At 35.9% G+C, this 21931-nt stretch overlaps 1 protein-coding gene across 1 annotated transcript in view; it reads left to right on the forward strand.

Annotated features, from left to right (window-relative positions):
• MTMR9 (myotubularin related protein 9) overlaps positions 1-21015 on the forward strand; it is a 28711-nt gene extending 7696 nt beyond the window's left edge. The window contains exons 2-10 of the mRNA XM_005859621.2: positions 1816-1924; positions 6414-6539; positions 7680-7853; positions 9531-9748; positions 10579-10740; positions 13459-13600; positions 14927-15147; positions 16390-16541; positions 19210-21015. Of these exons, the coding sequence (XP_005859683.1) occupies positions 1816-1924; positions 6414-6539; positions 7680-7853; positions 9531-9748; positions 10579-10740; positions 13459-13600; positions 14927-15147; positions 16390-16541; positions 19210-19373 (1468 nt within the window). The 3' untranslated portion in view covers positions 19374-21015. The remainder of the gene's footprint in view (positions 1-1815; positions 1925-6413; positions 6540-7679; positions 7854-9530; positions 9749-10578; positions 10741-13458; positions 13601-14926; positions 15148-16389; positions 16542-19209) is intronic.
• Positions 21016-21931: the final 916 nt, after the last annotated feature.

Below are 21931 nucleotides of genomic sequence, written 5' to 3' on the forward strand. Positions count from 1 at the left end.
GATTAGAAGCCTAACATGTACTCCATATCCTGAAAAATGTTTTATGTACACTTGAGAATAATATGTGTACTGTTGTTGTTGGGTAGTAGTGTTTTTTAAATCCTCTATTTCCTTACTTATCTTCTCTGTGGTTGTTCAGTACATTATTGTGAGTAGGGTATTAGAGTTTCCAACTATTATTATAGAACTCTCTATTCTCCCTTCAACTCTGTCAGTTTTTGCTTCATATATTTTGATTGTCGTTAGTTGTATAAGTGTGTATAAGTGTTATATCTTCTTGCTGTGTTGAACCTTTTATTAATATACTAGAGGCTTGATGCACGAAATTCGTGCAGGGGCTCAGTCCTCACAGTCACGGCAGCTTGCCTCGGCCCTCGCAGCCCCAGCTTCATCCGGAAGGTCATCTAGAAGGTCGTTCGGCTGTCTGGTCTAATTAGCATATTACGCTTTTATTATTATAGATAATGTCATTTGTTGTCTCTTTGAACCATTTTTCATTTAAAGTTTATTTTGTCTGATATTAGTATAGCCTGCTGTCTTTTGGTTACTATTTACATCTAATATCTTTTTCTATCCTTTCACTTTCAACCCGTTTGTCTTTGTATCGCAACTGAGTCTCTTGTAAGACAGCATATAGTTGGATCATGTGTGTTTAACCATTCTACCAATCTCTGTATTTTAATTGTAGAGTTTAACCCATTTACATTTAAAGTACCTATAGCAAGTCCTTGAATAACATAATTGTGTTCAGTGTCGTTTTGTTATAACATTGATGAGATGCCATAGGAACTTAACTCTTGTTTATATTAATTAGCCTATGGTAAAATTGGTTTTGTTACACATTGTTTCACTTAAAGTCACAGAACCTATTGATGACATTAAGTGAGAACTTACTGTATTGTTAAGGAGGTACTTCTGTTAATGTGTTATTTGTTTTCTATATGCTTTATAGCTTTTTTGTCCCTTATTGCCTGAATTACTGTCTTGTATATAGTAGTTGATTTTTTTGTGGTGAAATGTTTAAATTCCTTTCTCATTTACCTTTGAGTATATTCTGTAGCTATTGTCTTTGTGGCTACACTGAGGATTACATTTAACATCCTAATGTTATAATATTCTAATATGAAATTATACCAGCTTAACTTCTGTAATATGCAGAACTCTACCCCTTTTACAGTTCTGTCCTCACCCCCTTTTCATTGCTAATGTTACAGAATTACATCTTTATGTGTTGTGTGCCCCAATACATAAACTAATAATTCATGTAATGCATTAGTCTCTTAAATTATGTAGAAAACAAAAAGTGCAGTTACAAACCACTGTTACAGTAACACTTGCTTTTAAAAAATATATATTTTTATTGATTTCAGAGAGAGGAAGGGAGAGGGAGAGATAGAAACATCAATGATGAGAGAAAATCACTGATTGGCTGCCTTCTGCATGCCCCCTACTGGGGATCAAGCCTGCAACCCAGGTTTATCCTGACGGGGAATTGAACCTTGAACTCCTGGTTCCTGGATTGATGCTCAATCACTGAGCCACACTGGCCAGGCCCCAAATAATCTTTGTTAAATGATTTGGCCTAGTATAAATTACTTTATGTTTGAAATTTTTTTCAATATAGATTTTAAATAACTTGTGGCTCACATTTTTATGATGCAGGCTTGACTTTTCCTTAGATTAATTAGGGAGAAGAAAGTTGAATAGTTTATTATAGATGATGATTATAACTACATTCTCTTTTCACAGAAATAATCATATGCTTAAAGTTAGAAACCTATATGTTCTTAACCATAATTTATAATTTTTTTACAGATTTGTGGGGCCACTGGGTACCATCATCATAAAGTGTAAAGATTTTCGAATAATTCAGTTGGATATTCCTGGAATGGAGGAATGTTTGAATATAGCCAGTTCCATTGAGGTAAGTATTTTGGAAGCAAAATGTGTTGAAACTAAAAAGTAATTTAAAAAGCCTTATATTCTGACTCATTGTAGCTCTTAAGTTTCTTCATTAAATATTTGGTCATGTTCTATAACTCAAATATTGAAAACTGATAGGAAAAGCGTCACCCTGATTCATTGTTATAGGAATGTAATAGGATTTTAGGGTTATTCTTCCAGGTTCATCCATATTTATCATGTGACAATTTCCTTACCTTTTAAGGCTGAGTAATATTCCATTGTATGTATATGTATATGTATATGTATATGTATATGTATATGTATATGTATACATATATGTATATGTATATGGTGAGACTTTAAAAAAAAGTTAATTCTTTTATAAAGGAAGTACTTATCACTGATGATTATTATCTCTTGTTTGTTTTTAGTAAATCTGAATTTCCATATATCAGATTTGCTTAAGATAGGATGTGTTTGTTTTCTATTTGTTTAAATAATATTGAATATCTGTTCAGATTATAAATAATAGAAATTTTACTTGGATAATTTAATATTTAAATTGAAGAGCTCACACTATATCCTTCCCCATTCTAACCAACTATATTGATATGCACTTAAATTTTAAATTGTCTTATTTTAAATCACTGCTGCTAAATTGTAGCAATTAACTTTATGTTTATAATATTTTCTTGATAACTATAGAGACATGCTGATTTTTGTTCTGTCTTTAAGTGACTAATCTGAGCTTTGTGTCCGAAACAAATGTTATTGCTTTAACTATTACAAGGGGGCAGAAAGACTTAAAAATCTGTAACTAGGATTTTGTTTTTTTAAACATGAAGAGAAAAATAAAGGAACAACTGTTGTGGTACTGCAAAAATTGGTATGCAACATTTTTCTGAGTTTGCTAAATTTTACTTAAGGAAATGAGAAGATGAGCCAAACTGTCTTACATAGCTGTCATTTGGAAGTAACACAGTAATGTTGATTTGGCTGAATTCACTAACATGAGTAAGAAATGCCAATGGCTTCTAGGCTGTTAAATTGAAATACAGTCCTGTTATTTGAGCAGGAGAATGCTGCTGACCCACTGCAGTTAAGCATGTGGTTTTTGGGTTGTGGTTTTTTGTTTGTTTGTTTTTTCAGTTGTGGGGTTGGGTTTTCATTGACCTGTCTACATTTTTCTTATCTCTTTTCTAACTTGTAAGATAGCTGATTGGTGGGTGTTAGTGAAGTGGCCCATGGTGAAGCATAGTGGTGAAGAAATAGGGCAAGGCTTATTATTCCTCTTTCTGATTGCATTTATTTAGCTAAGTAATGCTAACCAGTTTTTTAGTTAGCTGTAGATGTTACCGAATGCTCTGTAGAAAATGACTGATTATATGGAAGTCGTTATGGCTGAAAAGAAGCCATACATTATGAGCCATTCTCATAATTTGATGTCAGAATGAGAATCCTCTTCTCTTTCTTTTTTTACAGTTTAGTAAATACACATAGTGAACTTGGCCTCTAGCCTTTTACTGTCTTCCAATTCCCTCCCCCAAATACATTTTGACATAATTTGGGAGTAATAAGTGAAATTCTTATATAGCATAGTTGAGCTATTCTTTGTGATCACGAGTCCATATACTCAAATATATTCTGTTGTCACAAATAGAATCCCATTGGAAGGATAACTGGCAAATGCTCAGTTTTCTAAATTATAGCAGGAAGTCTGATGAAGCTGTTTTCTGTGTACTTTCAACTACTTTGGGGGTTGAAATGTTTTTAGTTCTTTCAGCATTAATATGTTTAAAGGAAAAGTCCTATCTCTAGTGACATAAAATATAATCACAAGTGCTTATTGCCTGCCAGAGTGGTGCCGTCTTACTTGCATTTAAAATAATGATTGTACCAGCCAGAATGGAAAATAATATGGAGGCTCCTCAAGAAATTAAAAATAGAACTATCATATGATCCAGCAGTTCCACTCCTGGGTATGTACCTAAGGATACAAAATCATTATCTTGGAGAGATATCTGTACTCCCGTGTTCATAGCAGCATTATTCATAATAGCCAAGGTATGGAAACAACCTAAGTGTTGATGGATGGATGGATGGATAAAGGAGAGAGAGAGAGAGAGAATTAGAAAGAGAAATTATTCAGCCTAAAAAAAGAAAGTAATCCTGAGTATTAGAGAGAGAGAGAGAGAGAGAATTAGAGAAATTATTCAGCCTAAAAAAAGAAAGTAATCCTGCCATTTGCGACAGCATGGATGAAACTGGAGGGTATTATGCTGAGTGAAATAAGCCAGACAGAGAAAGACAAGTACTGCATTGTATCACTTATATATGTGATCTTAAAAAGGAAAGCCAAAATCATAGAAATAGAGAATAGAAAGTGGTTTCAGCTATAAGATGAATAAAGCTTGTGGGTCTAGTGTATAACATGGTGACTATTTTTCAAAACACTGTATTGTTTGAATGAAATTTGCTGAAAGAGTCAAACTTAAATGTTCTCAAAAACAACAGCAAAAGGTGATGTGAGGTGATAGTGTGTCAACTCAATGGGGGGGAGGAATCCCTTCACTATGTGTATGTATTATATAGTGCACTTTAAATATTTTACAGTTTTATTTATCAATTGTATTTCAGTAAAGCTGAAATTTTTTCTAAATGTTGCAAAGAATATCTTAAAAATAAACAAATGAATAAAATAATGTTTGAACTGACTAATAATAGCCCTGGCCTATATCAGATATGGATACTGGCTTTTCTGCTTCTGTTTAGTGTGACTGGCAGCCAAAGACATGTAGAAGTAGGTAATGGATTAGTGAGCCATGCTTCTCCATAGTTTCTGTTTTATGAGCTTTGGAGGAAGGCTTCATGATCTATGGACAGAAAGAAGAATAACTTTGGATGGGGATGTTTTTGCTGAATGACATGTTCAGTCTATTTTTTTAATAAGTCGTGTGCCCATCCTTTTGTGTTTGGTCTTTCTATGACCTAGAAGGAGGTAGCTTCATTCTGAGAGTTTTGGGGTATTAGCATGATGTTAGGCCCTCTAACCTCCAGGTGTGGGACATGTTCAGTCTATTTTTTTAATAAGTCGTGTACCCATCCTTTTGTGTTTGATCTTTCTATGACCTAGAGAAGGAGGTAGCTTCATTCTGAGAGTTTTTGGGGTGTTAGCATGATGTTAGGCCCTCTAACCTCCAGGTGTGGGTCTCTATAATTACTGCAGTTTGAATTATGTTCATTGATTTTGGTGCTTTTTTGTTCCACCATAGAAATTCTTTCCATAATTACCCTCTCTGAAGGATGAAACTGCCACTCAATGGAGGATGTTCTGTCTGTCCATTGCTTCTGTCCAGTCAAACTTTCTGGGGTTGCCACCCAGAATTCAAGTGCTGCAGATGATTATAGGCTCACTGTGGGACTGTGGAGTTATTGTCCTGGCTTGAAAATGGGTCAGTGTAGCATAAAGATATGCTGATACCTGACCAAATGGCATATCACTCTAGGTAGGGAATGAACATTGATGGGGCATATGTGGAGTATATAATATGTGGACCATGTAATAGCTAAGATTATTTTAGAGTTTATTATGTGCCAGGCACTGCTTTAGGCCCACACACTCTCTCTCTGAATGCCTGTAACAGCCTTATGAGGTAGATACTGTTATTTCCCCAATTTTACAGCTGAGGAAATTGAGGCATGGAGCAGTTACATAACTTAATTACTATTGCACTGGGGTTTGGAAATTGAGTCCAGCAGTCTGACTCCAGTCTGACTCTTTGGCTGCTAAGCTCTGTCACCCTATTTTACAGTTATCACTGATGCTGATTTTATTTTATTTTTTATTTTTGTAAAAGATATTTTTATTTCAGAGAGGAAGGGAGAGGGAGAGAGATAGAAACTTCAATGATGAGAGAGAATCATTGATTAGCTGCCTCCTGTACGTCCCTCACTGGGGATGGAGCCCGCAACCTGACTGGGAATCGAACCGTGACCTTCTGGTTCATAGATCTACGCTCAATCACTGAAACATGCCAGCTGGGCACAGATGCTGATTTTAAATTATTTTAAAATGTTTTATTTTATATATAATTTAAAACTAGTTTATATAGTTGATAAACTAGATTTTGAGCCAAGGCTTTACTGACTACCAAAACCTGTTTGTTCTCTGATCCCCAAAAAGTATTTAAACTGTTTTATTAGGCTTTATTAAATGATGTCAAAGTTATTTCATTTTTCTTCTAGACTAGGCTTGCGCATTTTAAAATTCTGTTCATTCAGCAAATGCTAATTGAGTATATGTTATGTGTCAGATACCTTATTAGATTCCAGAAACACGGAAATTAGCTTCAGTAAGCTAAAATTGTATCTAGTGATAAATATAATGTTAGACAAATATGCCCATCATTAGTAGGTCATATTTGTTTAATACCAATTTGGCAGTCAGAAAGTGTTTCAAATTGTGGTATGTTCCTTTTTCCTTTCTTTATTTCCTTTTTACCCCCTAGGCATTATCTACCCTGGACTCCATCACTCTGATGTACCCTTTCTTTTACCGGCCCATGTTTGAAGTGATAGAAGATGGCTGGCATTCTTTCCTTCCTGAGCAAGAATTTGAGCTCTACTCTTCAGCTGTGAGTAACTTTTGAGAAAACTATGGATAATAGTTGAGAAATAACACAACACCTTACTTTACTTCCTTTTGATGAGTGATAAGGTACATTTGACTTACTCATGCCTTTTCTCATAACACTGAACTCAGCATCACACCTTGTCCTGGTTTCTCCTTTTTAATTTCTTTAAAAATATGTTTTTATTGATTTTTTTAGAGAGAGAGAGGAAGGGAGAGGGAAAGAGAAACATCTATGAGAGAGAACCATCAACCGGCTGCCTCCTGCATGCCCCTACTGGGGATAGAGCCTACATGTGCCCTGACCAGGAATAGAACTTTTTGGTGCATGGGACAACACTCAACCAACTGAGTAACACCAACCAGAGCTTTCTCCTTTTTTATTTTTTAAATATATTTTTATTGATTTCAGAGAGGAAGGGAGAAGAAGAGAGAGATAGAAACATCAATGATGTGAGAGAATCATCGATTGGCTGCCTCCTGCATGCCCCCCACTGGGGATTGAGCCCACAACCCCGGGCATGTGCCCTTGACTGGAATTGAAGTTGGGACCCTTCAGTCCACAGGCTGATGCTCTATCCACTGAGCCAAACCAGCTAGGGCTCTTCTTTTTAAAATAATAGAAAGGAACAAGGGATTTGAAGTAAGTAGTAGCTCTATTCTCTTCTGTTCTGGTTCAGCATTATATGAAGTATTACGGTCTTTCTGTTGCTATACTTTAAGAGGATGAATGAGATGATGTTGGCCCTGATAGTCATGGATATACTTAATATATTTAACTTGGAGAATAGAAGACGAAGGGAGAAACAACTGTCTCTCACACGTTTGATGAGATGTCATGTAAGATAGGGAACTTGTACTGAAATCATGGTAAAAACCAATAGAGGAAGTTGTAGAGCAACAAATGTTGCTAAATATGAGGAAGAACTTTCTAGGAACTGGGGATACATAGCATTGCAGAAAGCTGACTAAAGAATGGAGCTTGTTTTCTCTGAAAGTATCTAAGTATTGATAGATATCCTTCTATTAAATTTCTGAGATGGCTTCTTCACTGTATGAAAATTGATCTCTAAGGTCCTTTAAATTTTTTCAGATTATTTTGTGACACTGAGATACTAGCTCTGAAATATTATGTGTTTTTCAGACCAGTGACTGGAGGTTAAGCTATGTTAATAAGGAATTTGCGGTCTGCCCCTCTTACCCGCCAATTGTCATAGTACCCAAATCCATTGATGATGAAGCTCTTCGGAAGGTGGCTACATTTCGACATGGAGGACGCTTCCCAGTACTCAGCTATTATCATAAAAAAAATGGAATGGTAAGTGTACAGTACTGCTGCTTAGTCTACTGAAAGACTTGGTTTGAGGATTTTTTCTTAGAAATGTGTTCCCTTCTCTGTGTACCTGTCCATTGAGTGGTTAGTCACTCCTGCTAGGACTTCCTTCATTTAAAATTCAGGGAATTGGGAGTAGAGTATTTTCTGTGATCAGTTTATGACTTTGAATTCTTTCTGTGATGCTGCTCAACCTTAGAAAAGCCCAGCTAGGTTTATCCTCAGGACTCAATACAAAGGGAACTAATAATGTTCATGTGCTATTTAAATTAATGTTCTCAGGCAGAAAAGTAAATTTCTCTGATCAGAATAATGGTAAGATACTGGTAAATTGAGCAGAAGTTTTTATTTTCAAAAGGGAGAAGAGTGGCACATGTCATTAGTCACAGTAAGTAAACATGGGCATCAGGAATTGAATAGGCAAGTGCTTGCTGTGTATTTGTTTCCTAGATATTTTCTAAATCTGTTTCTGTCCTCTACTTTCTCTCAGTCAATGAACTGCTTCATTTTGAGACCAATAGTAAATTGGTGGATAAATCATTACCACCTATTTTTCTTTTCCCCTGGTATTAAGTCAAACATGGATATTTAGGATAAAAAGATTTCTAAAAATCTGCTATTTTTGCATCAGGCCATTTATTCTGCTTGCTTAATAGTATATCTGTTTTTACTAGGGTTCATTACAAAGTATTTTAATAATTGATGTTAAATATATTGAGTATCCATTTACATGGTGAGTGCCATCTGAGAGTAGCTATTGTCATCCTGTGAATGACCTTTCTTGATCATGTTAAATTTCAGGGTAGTTAAGATAACAATGTATACAATGGGGTGAAGTTGAAATAACTCTAAGCCATTCACCAGGAAGAGATCAGTGTAACAGTTATTGATTTCTTGAGAAAAGTTTCAAAAGCAAACCTTCAAAATATATAGTTCATAATATTTGGAGACAAGTGGTTAAGTCCTGGAATCCTGAAAAGGATGGAAGAGGGCCACTGGAGGATAAGTAATACCAAGCAGCTTTCAAGATATTGAAGATGATTCCCAAAACAAGAATAATGAGTAAACTTTTTTTATTTTGCCATTGGTGCCTTTTTCTTTATAATTCTTGCCAACCCTAAGTTTAGGTAGTTGAAGCAAAAGTTTACTGGTGCATAGGCCATTATTATTATCTTCATTACAGGGCTAGATCAACTGGATAATTACTCACTGACTAAATGTATTATAATAGCTCATCTTTAAAAGGAACTAAAATATTATGTGAAAGTATTTTGAGATAGTGGGAAGAAAAATCATTTGAAAGTGCAAGGCTTATTTTTGTTTTACAGTTATTAACTTTGTCAATAAATAGAAATGTATCTTCGTTTTAGGGTCAGATCCATCCCACTTGTTTTTGAAGTACTCTTAATCTAGCTAATTTACTTCTGTTTTCAAAAACTTTAAATGCAGCTACTATTAAATTTTTTTGTGTTTGAGAGAGAAAAGGGGAGAGAGAGAGAAAAAACATTGACTTCTTGTCTGCTTATTTATGCATTCATTGGTTGATTCTTGTATGTGCCCTGACTGGGGATGGAACCTGTGACCTTGTTGTAGCAGGATGATGCTCTAACCAACTTAGCTACCCAGCTAGGGCTTAAGTTTTAAATTTTATTGTGATTCTAGGTAATTATGCGAAGTGGTCAGCCACTGACTGGCACAAATGGGAGACGGTGCAAAGAAGATGAGAAGCTGATCAATGCTACCCTCAGAGCAGGAAAGCGTGGCTACATCATTGATACTCGATCTCTAAATGTAGCTCAGCAAGCTAGAGCCAAAGGAGGCGGCTTTGAGCAAGAAGCTCATTATCCCCAGTGGAGGCGGATTCATAAGTCCATTGAGAGGTAAAAGATTCTGGAGACAGTGATGGGCTCTTATTTGAAGCTAATTAGAGTGGGTGAACCTTTAGCTGTTCAAAAATCACAAGTTTTCAAATGAATCTAAACATTAACTTAGAGTCCAAAATTGGCTATCCTGTCGTCGTGTTTTGTAAGATGAACAGAAAACTTACCTTGGATGCTCACAGGTGAGTTTTAGTCAGATAGCACTGTTTCTTCAAGTCAGCTCTGAAATTTCATCCCCACAAGGTCTGCTCCTCTACTTATAGATCAGTGGTCACCAAACTTATCCAGATAGGCTATGGATAACTATATTTTCCTAGTCAAAGACTTTAGACATTTAATTTCCCCCATACCCACCGATTTTCATACCCTGTTTCCTCTCCCTCTCTTGTTTATGCTTGCAATTAGTGGTTTATAGTAGGTACTTTGGGTAGGTGGGTGGGAGTCGGAGCTGGCTTTGGGCACCCCTGCTGATAGTACCAGCTAGACCCTTTGGAGTAGGATTGCAGATGACAGTGGTACTATCTCTGACCTGTCTCAAAATGCAGTGCTCTGGCTCTCTCCCCAATCAGATAATTCAGCTCTTCAACTGGTATTTAATCTATTCAGATGAGGAACAATTACCTTGACAGACATTTTAAGCATCTTTGCAATCATGTTGAAATATTAACTTTTCATTATTTAATCCTTAGGTTATTGTATAGCAAGGTAAATATGTTATAATATTTTGAGCTACTTTTGCTCTTGGATTGATTGGAGGCTGAGTTTTTGGTTTGGTTTCTTCCTTCATTGTTTTTGTTTTGTTTTGTTTTTCTTTTCCTCATATTTGAAAGGTATCACATTCTTCAGGAGAGCTTAGTCAAACTTGTGGAAGCTTGTAATGACCAAACACATAACATGGACCGATGGCTTAGTAAATTGGAGTCTTCCAACTGGCTGACTCATATCAAAGAGATTCTGACAACTGCCTGTCTAGTGGCTCAGTGTATCGACAGGTAAAGTACATTTCAGTGCTCCAGAATGGGACATGCACTGCTAACTAGACTTTGCTTTTATCCAGACATATGTTTATATATTAACATATGCCTCGGAGATATTGTGGGTTTGGTTCCAGACCACTGCAATAAATCGAATACTATCTCAATAAAGCAAGTCACACAAATTTTTGGTGTTCCAATGCATTTAAAAGTTATGTTTAACTATACTGTAGTCTTTTAAGTGTGTAATAGTATTCTTAAAAAAAAAAGTGTCTACCTTAATTAGAAAATACTTTATTCTAAAAAAACTAACCATCATCTGAGACTTCAGTGAGTTGTGATCTTTATGCTGGTAGAGGGTCTTACCTTCAATTTGTAAAAAATGCAATATCTGCAAAGTGCAATAAAGTGAAGCTCAATAAAGTTTGGGCCTATTCTATAGCTTATGTTCAGATCATTTTATAAATTACTATAAGATAGTCAATGGCATTCAGTTATCGATGATGTATGTGCATAGAGTTTGTCATTTAATTGATAATTAATGTTTGTTGAATGAATTGTGAACCATGTACATATATGTCTTTGATGACACAAGTTTTTTTTAAGTACCAAAGACCTAATTTTTTTCTATACAGTCCTTAAATTACTAATCAACCAATTTTCCTTTTCTGAAACTGTGAGAAGTTTTTCTATGTCTTCTCTGAGGGCCAAACTTGCCTTCTTACAATGAAAGGAAGCATATGATTTTGTTACACAGTAAAATAATCCTTTCTAATCTCAGATATCTTATTACAAACTACTCGATGTGTGCAGTTATATCAGGATCTCAAAGTTGAGAAAACCTGATGGTAGTGATGTGAAGTATATGAAGTGATTTTAGTTTATTCACTCAGTTGAAGGTTGCTAATCCTTGAGACTTGAGGCAGAAGACTTGAACAGAGGCAGAAGGATGGTATAAGTTGTGGCAGAAGCTTAGCATGCCCTTTTTAAGAAGGGGATTCCCACTGAAACAATAGGTAGGTATAAGTATTGCCACCACATAGTTGGATGGCACTTTTCTTTGAGAATCTAATTTGTTTTATTGATGCTTCCAAATTAGGGAATGATATATGTAATTTTTTATGGTTAGTGAGAAATTGATCATAGGATGGATTGCTTAAAATCACGTGGTAAGTTAGTGACAGAACCAAGAATGGGCTTACAGTCAGGATTCCCAGGCTGTCACTGTTCTTTTATTTTAGACGAAGCTCATTTATCTAATAAAATATGGGAAGTGAATAATACAGAATGATGAGGTGCTACTATTAAGGGTTTTGTTTCTTTTTAGCCTAAGTTTAAAAGATTTCCCCTTACATGATAAATACAGAGGCTCCTGTTTTCTTATGAAACACGAATTGTAATAGACACTTATCACCATGTTGTCCAAGTTTTCAGCCATAATAATGAGATGATGCAGGTCTAGGTGCAGAACAATATTTGTTATCTCCACCTTCGTTTAGTTTGAGCTGCTGCCTTAAACAAACAAGAACCTCCACACTCCTGGGAAAGTTGAAGATTTTGGTTATTTTGCAATGTTTTGTTTCCCTTTTCTGATATATATTAGCTTGTTACTTGTACCTACATAAAAATCTGCCCTTATATTTAATTACTAAAAATGTAAAAATTGACCTTAAGTTAAATAAATTAAATTCAGAATATACCACAGATAACAAGATATATATTCAGTATATATCAGAAGCCTTAAAATATTTGCTCATATCTTTTTCAGGCTACTCATTAGATTTAATGCTACAAATGAGTTGTTAGCCTAGCCATAAGTGAACATCAGGGAGCTTATTTTCAAATTAAGAACTCAATTCAGCAAAAGGCAAAAAGCTAAGTGCATTATCTGCAGTGTAACAAAAATTGGCAGTAACCTTAATATCCAACCATAGGATTAAATAAATAATAGTTGTTCACTTAATACAATATTTAATAACCATTAATACAATACTTCTAAAGATGGCATAGATGCATGGGAAAATGTTTATAATAAAAGTGGAAATAATAATAAATTACTTTTCCTTGCAGCTATACAAAGTATATATGTACATGGGAAGACAATTAACAGTAATAATCAAACATGAAACTTTTATGAGAAAGTGGTGAATTTCTTTTCTTTTTTTGCCTAAAATTTTCTTCACTGTCATTTCAATATAAGACATGGAAGAAGGAGAGGGGAGATGTAGTTAATTTATTTTTTGATGTTTCGTCCCACACTCTTTAGAATATTGAGGTCCCAGAGACCTCCTAAGTGTCGTGGTATCATTGCCACTTCCTTTCTAGATTGATTGACAGTTTTATTTTTTTAAATGTTTTATTATTGTTTCTTCCTGTTTCATGTTTCTCAAAGTATAGTTCAAGACTTGTTTCCCATTATAATTGATGAAGGCGTCCTTACAGTCAGCTAGCTGATAGTGAGAAGGCAGAATCAAGGTCAGAGAGATACAGAAAAATAATTTTAAGTATGTTTCTAGGTTCAATGAGAAAAGCCTTTAATCGACTATTAAAGCAGACGAGGTAAGTGCCTACTGTGTGTGTTAAGGACTGCTTTTGTTTTTGTAAAGATAGAAAACTTTTAGCTAAAAAAAAAAATCTGTAAAATTTGTTACAGTTTGAAGGGGTTCTTGCCGTGTGAAATTTGGGACTCATACCATGTTGGGAGTATCCCATTTGTACTCTGAATTTTCCTATCAGGGAAGGAGCATCCATATTGATTCATGGAACAGAAGGCACTGATTCCACACTTCAGGTGACCTCCCTGGCCCAGATCATCTTGGAACCAAGAAGCAGGACCATCCGTGGTTTTGAGGCCCTGATAGAAAGAGAGTGGCTGCAGGTGAGAAAAGCTGTTTTGTGTGCAGTGGAACAGCTGATAATTGATGTCGTGATCCTGGTTTGTGGGATCGGATATAATGTATGACATTTTGATGGTTAGGGCCATTTTCTTTGTGTCTTGTTTCCTGAACTAGACCAAAACAAAGTGACTTCTTTGAGGTCAGGGACTTTGCACAGTTCATCTGTTTATCCTTAGTACAAAGCACTGCTGTCATATAAGGCTGTGGATGAAAACTGAAATAAAGGCCTCATAAACAGGAGGAAATCCTCCAAGGCAGAGGTTAATTCGTGAATGTACATACACTGTGTAACGTAGTAAACAATTGTAACTAAAAATATATGTTTAAATATATCTTGGAATGGAAGTATCTCTGGAGAAAATAATTTCTGGCCTTTCTAGTTACAATTTGGATTTATTATGCGTTAATGCTGTTACATGTACTCTGTCTACCCTGCCTGACAACTGACTATCTCTGTTTAACTCAGAACATCTTAAATATTTGGTAGAAATCTATTGGACTACATTCCTTATGTTACAGAGCAAATAAACAAATGAGTATGATATACTATATATTGGCATTTTAATGAGCATAAAATCCCATTAGCTACTGGAAAATGGTCATGGCATTATCTTAGTCACACATAAGGACCCAGAGATAAGAAATTCCTAGAAGGGTGTGATTTGGGAGAAGGGTGGTACTCAGGTTCTGGGTGGGCCAGAGCCAGTGATTCTTGAATTTCCTTTGGTCAGTAGATACCAGACTCTTCTAGTTCTTTTGGGGAAAAGAGGGACATTAAGGAGGGCTTTATCTCTCATATAAAGATATTCATAAAGATCTCTTCATGACAATAACTAACTTTTTTTCCATATGTAACTAACAACAATATCAGGAGTGACTTATAGAGTCTGTCTACAGAGCCCCATATTTATCTCCATTTAGTGGTGTGGCTTATGTAGTTTACAATAGTCTGCAATGCTTTGGGTAGATAGAAGGTGTTAACTGCCCTTTGTTTTGTACCTGAAAAGCTTATGTTCTTTGACTATGTTCCAAATTACACAGACAAAAAATTTATAAGTTTATCATTACTGAAGTTCATTATTCCATTTGGCATTCCAAGGACAGTTTGGGTTCTTATGGTTAAGTAGTTGGAAATTGTTTTAAACCAAGAAATCATTAATCTAAATAGCAGTCACCAAAACTATATGATGTTCCATTTAATAGGAGTTGCATTGCACCTGTGTGAAATAATTTTAATAGAATGTGACTCTCACTAGGGCCTGACTGTCTTTTCCCTCTTTCCTTATCATTTCCCTCTTTTCTTGTAGGCTGGTCACCCGTTCCAACAGCGCTGTGCACAGTCGGCCTATTGTAATAGTAAGCAGAAATGGGAGTCACCTGTATTTCTTCTCTTCTTGGATTGCGTGTGGCAGATACTTCGTCAGTTCCCTTGTTCTTTTGAATTTAATGAGAATTTCCTCATCATGCTCTTTGAGCACGCTTATGCCTCACAATTTGGAACGTTTCTGGGCAACAATGAAAGTGAAAGGTGGGTACCCTGCTCACATGGGGGCCATTTCATTTTATGTTGTTTTGGCCACTCCCTAAAAGAGTTGTTTCTGCATTAATGTTATTTATAAGATGGTAGAGATTACAGTTAGTATAAATTATGCGAAGTGTATGTATTCTTATTATGAGCCTATCCTACGACTTTGTTTCGTTAGATTAAAATTAGTCCATATACTGATTAAAAAGCTTTGAATAAATTGGGTAACTATTTTAAATTATAATTTCTTCACATAGAATTATAGTATTTTACATCTGCAAGAAGCCTTAACATATAACTGCACTCTCCATCCGGTTTTATAGATTTAGGAAGGTAATGTGCACATTAGTTAAATGACTTGTCCAGGGACACATAGCCAGCTGGTCAGCAAAAGTCAGGCTAGAGTACAGGTCTTCCTATTCCTGCTCTAGCCTTTCTCTGTTAAACCAGTGGGTGTAACTTTAATTCGGCATTTAAATAATGTGTTTGACTATGGATTCTTTTTGGTGTTGTACCTATTAATATCTCTCAGACATACATCCAATATAGGGTTCACAAATAGATATTATCTCACATTCTGATTCCCCTTTAATAGAGGAGGATTCTGAAGCTGTGTGGGGTGGGCTTAGCCTGAAAAAGTTCAGTGATTGGCTAGTCATGGGTTTGGGGCCAGGGGGCTGGAGGGAGCATTGGTGCAATGGTTCCTTATCCTCATCATGCCTGGTTCTTGGGGACGTAGTACGGGACTTGCTGTCCTAGCAATTAAATGCTAGTATTACATGGGGTCTGTGATTATGTGGATTATTACTAGCATAATTTCTAAAATGTGTCCATTTATTTTTCATCCCTAGCAATTTATTCTGCGATAAAGAGCATTACAGAATTTCAGGATTATTGTGAAGACTGTTCATTGTAAATGAATAGAGATTAAATCTATATTTATATCAAGATACATATTTATTTTTAATCTATTTAGATGTTTTGAGTTAAAATACAATTCCAGATACAATGTTCTGTATGACATGACCAGATACTGGTTTTTTCCTTCTTCTGGTTTTGTTGTTATTGAGAGTTACAGTGCTGAATTTTCTGACAGATATTTTTATTTTACAACATTTTATTCCGCTACTAAAAATCTTACATTCTACCTTCTAATATACAGAAAAGAAATTGTCCTATTAGGAGAAGCATTTTATAGTTGTTATAAATTAACTGCTCTAATGGCAATTTTTTTTTCTTGATCAGATGTAAGTTGAAGCTACAGCAGAAAACGATGTCGCTGTGGTCTTGGGTCAATCGGCCCAGTGAACTGAGTAAATTCACCAATCCTCTCTTTGAAGCCAACAACCTTGTCATCTGGCCTTCGGTTGCTCCACAGAGTCTTCAGCTCTGGGAGGGTAAGCCATGCATCCTTTGCAAACTTTCTATCATTAGTCAAGGATGAGCTTTTAGCTGCCTGTGAGGACATGCTGTTGTTGATATTTGAAGATGGTAAGGTGGACCTCACTCTCAGTCCTGTGTGTATTTTTTTCTCAATATTTTTTGAAGAGCCTTCATACTGTTTTCCATAATGGTTATACCTTTTTAAAATCCCTCCAACAGTGCACAGGGGTTTCAATTTTTTCACATCCTTGCCAAGAGTTGATACTTTCCTTTTGGGTTCCACACCCCACACCCTCACGCCCCAGTAGAATCCATCCTAATGGAAATGAGGGAAAGTAACTTTTTGTATAAGAAAAGTTGGTAGATAGGACAGGAATAAATTGTAAGCTCCTAGGAGATGGTTTCGGTTTCCTTTATTAAGCAGTCATTAGGGTAGGCTCTTCTGTTAAATGCTACTGAAGGGGGAATGAGCTAGCCATTCTAGTTAGGGTTTACACTGTACACATACCAGTGCCATCCATCAATGCATTGCTCATGTGGAACAATAATCCGTGCTTAATTTTCAAATCTATTCTAAAGGAGGTGTTTCACCTACATTAATTTTTCAGACTCCTAAAGCTTATCTTATTAAATACCAAAGCCTGTTTTTTTTTAAATAGCCAAAATTTATCTAAAATATATTAGCCATTCATTAAAGAAAGACTGAAGTATACCATTTAATTTATTTTGAATCATTTTTTGAAGCTTATCTTTATTCATCTTTGTAGTAAAACAGCATCAGGCATATACACAAGGATGGCAGCTGTTTGGTAAATTGAACTGAATTTTCATAAATGTTAGTTGTTCTACCGTGTCCTGATATGCTTTCAAGGACAATTCATGTGTGGAGAGCGGTTTGCCCTCTATATGTGTCAAAGGATCTCAGATTGCTTGGCTCTCTCAGCTTGAAATCAAGTCTTTTTCTGTTACTTCTCTGGACGTCCGCTCTCACATCTTGGTTGTTCTTAGCACATCTTCAAGAGCTGCCTTCTTCCTCCTCAGTTTGTGCTTCTAATCTTATCTGTCGGGGTGTCTCCTCGTCAGAATTGTGGGGAAATGGCCTCAGAATGTCTCGGGGTTCTCTAAGCCTGAGCGTTAGTGCTTTGGGAACTTGAGGCTGCTCAGAACTTCTCTTTGCTTACTCTCCTGATTGTTGTAGGTGGTCACCGGTGCAGGATAAGTGATCTCTCCAATGGGAGATTTCAGCTGTACTTCTTGTTTAAGACGTCTGGGACAGTTTACCTAAAGCCACTGTCATGCTTAATAACTGAAATGAGAGACTAGCTTACTTGGGAGAAAAACCAAATTTGGGAGTTGGATGACCTAAACTAGTTTTTCTGTGTTACATAAAATCTTCTCGTAGTAGGTATATGGAGTGTATAATGAGACTGCTCTTATTATCTCTCTCTGCTGTTTACATTTACATCATAGTTAACCATTAATATTAAGTATTCTTGTATTGAAGAACAGGATTTTAAAAATAGGCTCATATATGTGGAAAAATCAACACAGGTCAGTCAATCTTTAAGCTATGTTTCTCTACCTTTCTGATAGAGAGTAGCGTTTGAACATATATAGAAAGACTCTTGCCTGGCCAGTATGGCTCAGTGGTTGAGCATCAACCCATGAACCAGGAGATCACAGATCAATTTCTGATCAGGGCACATGCCCGGGTTGTGGGCTCAATCCCCAGTAGGGGGCATGCGGGAGGCAGTTAATCAATGATTCTCTCTCATCATTGATGCTTGTATCCCTCTCTCCCTCTCCCTTCCTGAAAATAATAAAAACATTTTTTAAAAAAAGAAAGACTCTTTAGGGCCCGTGGCAGTTTGGAGTTTCGTTTATGGAGTATATTTTAATGAACCATAAAACATTTGTAAACCTGTCAGCCACTGCCGTGTTGCCAACTTGGAAAGTTTTTGTTCGTCCTTACTTTGATATATTTAAGCCATTAATTTGAGATGATATAGTTAACATAGGTCTATGTAGAGGAGAGAAATGTCTCCTTTAGTCAACAATAAAATGATAATTTTTATTTGGGGAAAGAATCAATTGCCTGTATAATTGAAAGACTGCCTGTTTAGTAACAGAGAGAGAGAGAGAGAGAGAGAGAGAGAGCATAATTGAAAGACAGCTTGTTTAGTAACAGAGAGAGAGAGAGAGAGAGATGAAATTTAGGATTTAAATAACAAATTTGTGTGGTTCTGCTTTTACTGTAACTTATGTTTCCAGCAAAAGTGATTTCACACATGTAGAAGGTCTCACAGGTCTGAATAAAGTTCTGTAATTGTGGGGGGAAAGATTTCCGTTATGAAAATGGAAAGTTTATGCCATTTTAAATTATCAGCTTGTTTTCCTGAATATATTAGAGAACAGTACTTTGATCTATTTCATAATTTTGTGTGTGGGGGGGGTGAAAAATTGAGCATGTACATAGAAATAGTGATTTCTTGAATACTCTATTCAATTATGTTATTTTAGTAGCTTGAGTTCCTGTGTATTTTAGAGTATAATAAAACATAGATGTGAACTGTGAAAAAAAGAAAAAAATTAATACATGGAATTATATATTATCCACACCTTTAATGTTAATCCATTGTATGTATCTTTCTCCCTTCTGTTTTCCTTTCCTGGACTCAATAGGTATTTTCCTGCGTTGGAACAGATCCTCCAAGTATTTGGATGAAGCATATGAAGAAATGGTTAACATCATTGAATATAATAAGGAATTACAAGCAAAAGTAAATCTCCTTAGGAGGCAGTTGGCAGAACTGGAGACTAAGGATGGGATGCAGGAGAGTCCCTGAAAGGTGTCCCCACACCTGTGTAAAACCTTCCCACACCCGTATCCCACCTCTCTCTCCTTTTGATCTTTAGCTCACTTTTACATAGTAGCCTTGAACTTAAGGCTTTAGATATGAGAACCCTCTAATCTAATGGATTTCTCAATACTTTATGAATGCAATTTACTATAATTACACATGTTTCATGTGGCCTCTTAGGCCTTTTTACTTTGGGAGCAGGAAGGAGGTGCTAGTTGTTTTATTTTATTTTATGCGAACCAGGTGACCTATGTAATACCATTAGTGTTATGCACCATTTCATCATAAGCTTTCTGTGTCTACTTTCCAAACAGTGCTTCAGACCAGTCAAGGTTATGAATAATCTCTTTAGGGGATATGTTAATTTTAAAAAAAAGATTAGACGCTTAAACATTTTGAAAATATAAATATTTTTCAAAACTGAAATGGTAGATAAACCAAGAATGTTATGTTTAACATGCCATTTCCAATACCTTTGCCATTCTCTTTAAAATAGTTTTGGAGTAACAGAGATGAACTCAGTCTCACTCTGGTTTGTCAGGAGAGGAAATTCTGAATATTTATTCAAGGTAAATTATTTTTACAAGGGCAACAGGTATAGTCCTCTGCTATTTACCTTAAGAAGTAAATTTAACAGTAGACAGTAAAAGTATGTGCAATATAGAAATAAAGTAGGAATTTGTTACTGATATGGTATTGTTACTGTTGAATTGGTTTTTCAGGTTTTTATCATACATATTAAATATGTATCAGATGCTGGACGTAACATTGAACCATCATTTATAATAGATGTTAATTTGTTATAATTAAGCTACAAATATGGTTTCCTTAAACCAGAGATACACTGCCCTTGTCTGACATTCTCATTGTACTGGTTTATGTATATATGTGTGTGTTTTATTTGTTTTGTTTTATTTTTAAGTATTCTAAGTGTTTACGAATACTAAAATTACAACTTTCATGGTGGTGTGAGCCTTTGAAAATGTATCTGGGCTCTGCTGATTTGTCCATTATATGTTAGGCAAATGTAATTTAAGTGGAGGTGAAAGATTATGAACATGATGCAGCTATGTTTTAAACTTCAGATTGAAATGTTTCAATGTTATAGGAAAAGTGATGACTATACTTATGCTGTGCTAGTTCATGCCCGAAACTCTAAAAGTTTGCAATTCAGTGCTTTCCATGTACGTTTCTGTTTTGTGGAATTGCCCATTTTAACAAATACTGTCAATTCCCGTTATTCTTTAAAAAGATAGTTGAAAAATAATCATTAATACCATTTCTACCCCATCTACATATAACCATTTCAGTGTAAAACATACCAAGTCTGAACCCTGCTTTAGAGCTATGTATTGAGCTAAAAATACAATTTTTATAAATTGACTCTATCAGAATCTCTGGCCACATTCAGAAGCTTTAAAAAGTGACAAATTTTTTGTATCCCCAGTTGCCCAAGTTTTATCTTTTTTCTGTCTCCTCAGACTTGCAGCAAAAGGCTGGACAACAATTCATAGTCAGAACTCTCTTTTGGTAAATGTGCCTGCCTTCTCCTATCAACTCCGTTTTGTTCTCGACTTATTTTCTTGGCTATAGTTGTGAATCTCGGGCATTAAAGCCCTCACCAAAAGGCTAACGCAAGGAACAAAGGAGGTGTACTATCCTGTATATATAACAGGATATATAACCTCTGCATTGTGTGAAATGTCTATCTTTTTTAAAAGAGGAAACACCCTAGCTTTTTTATGGCCCCTCAAAATTGCTTGCTGCTTTATTCAGGCAGCTGACTTTTTTGTTTTCTCCTAATTTTATCCCAAGACTACATATGAAGAAGGTGCCCCTTCTCTGTTAATGGACCCATAGGAAAACCTAGACATTTCTCTTTTTTTTAGTAATTTTTTAAAAAGTGGCCCCCCACTAGTGTTATTGATTGGCCATAGGGCTTCTATGGGTTTTAACTTTTAGATGGAGTTTTTATTAGGTTTGGTCTTGGAGAAATTGTATGCCATTAATTTATACCCACCTTCCTGATGCACATTTTATGTGTGAGCCAGAGTACAATAGCATAGTGTTTTAATTTCGTTTTATTTCTTTTATTGAGACAGCAGTCTTAAGCTGTTTGGACAAGTTTGCATTTTAGTATTAATTTATAATTAGAGACTAGAGACCCGGTGCATGGATTAGTGCACAGGTGGGGTCCCTTGGCTGGCCTGCGGGGATTGGGCCAAAACCGGCTCTCCAATATCCCCGAAAGGGTCCCGGATTGTGAGAGGGCAGTTCTTGAGTGATGCGCCCCAGAATCGGTCTCCCTCCTCTCTGGTTCCAGGTGTGTCACCCAAGAACTGCAGCTGCCAAGTCACCGCAGCTCAGCAGCTCCTGTGTTGAGCGTCTGCCCCCTAGTGGTTGTTGCAGTCATAGCTACTGGTCAGACAGTTGAACGTTAAGATGGTCGCTTAGGCTTTTGTATATATAGACTGTCCAAATCACAGTTCTGATTATAGCTTGTAAAAACAAACTTTGGTGTAAAGGAGTGCACTTTCAAAGGA

The sequence above is a fragment of the Myotis brandtii genome, unplaced genomic scaffold (assembly GCF_000412655.1).
Source record: "Myotis brandtii unplaced genomic scaffold, ASM41265v1 scaffold1282, whole genome shotgun sequence".
NCBI classification, from domain to species: domain Eukaryota; kingdom Metazoa; phylum Chordata; class Mammalia; order Chiroptera; family Vespertilionidae; genus Myotis; species Myotis brandtii.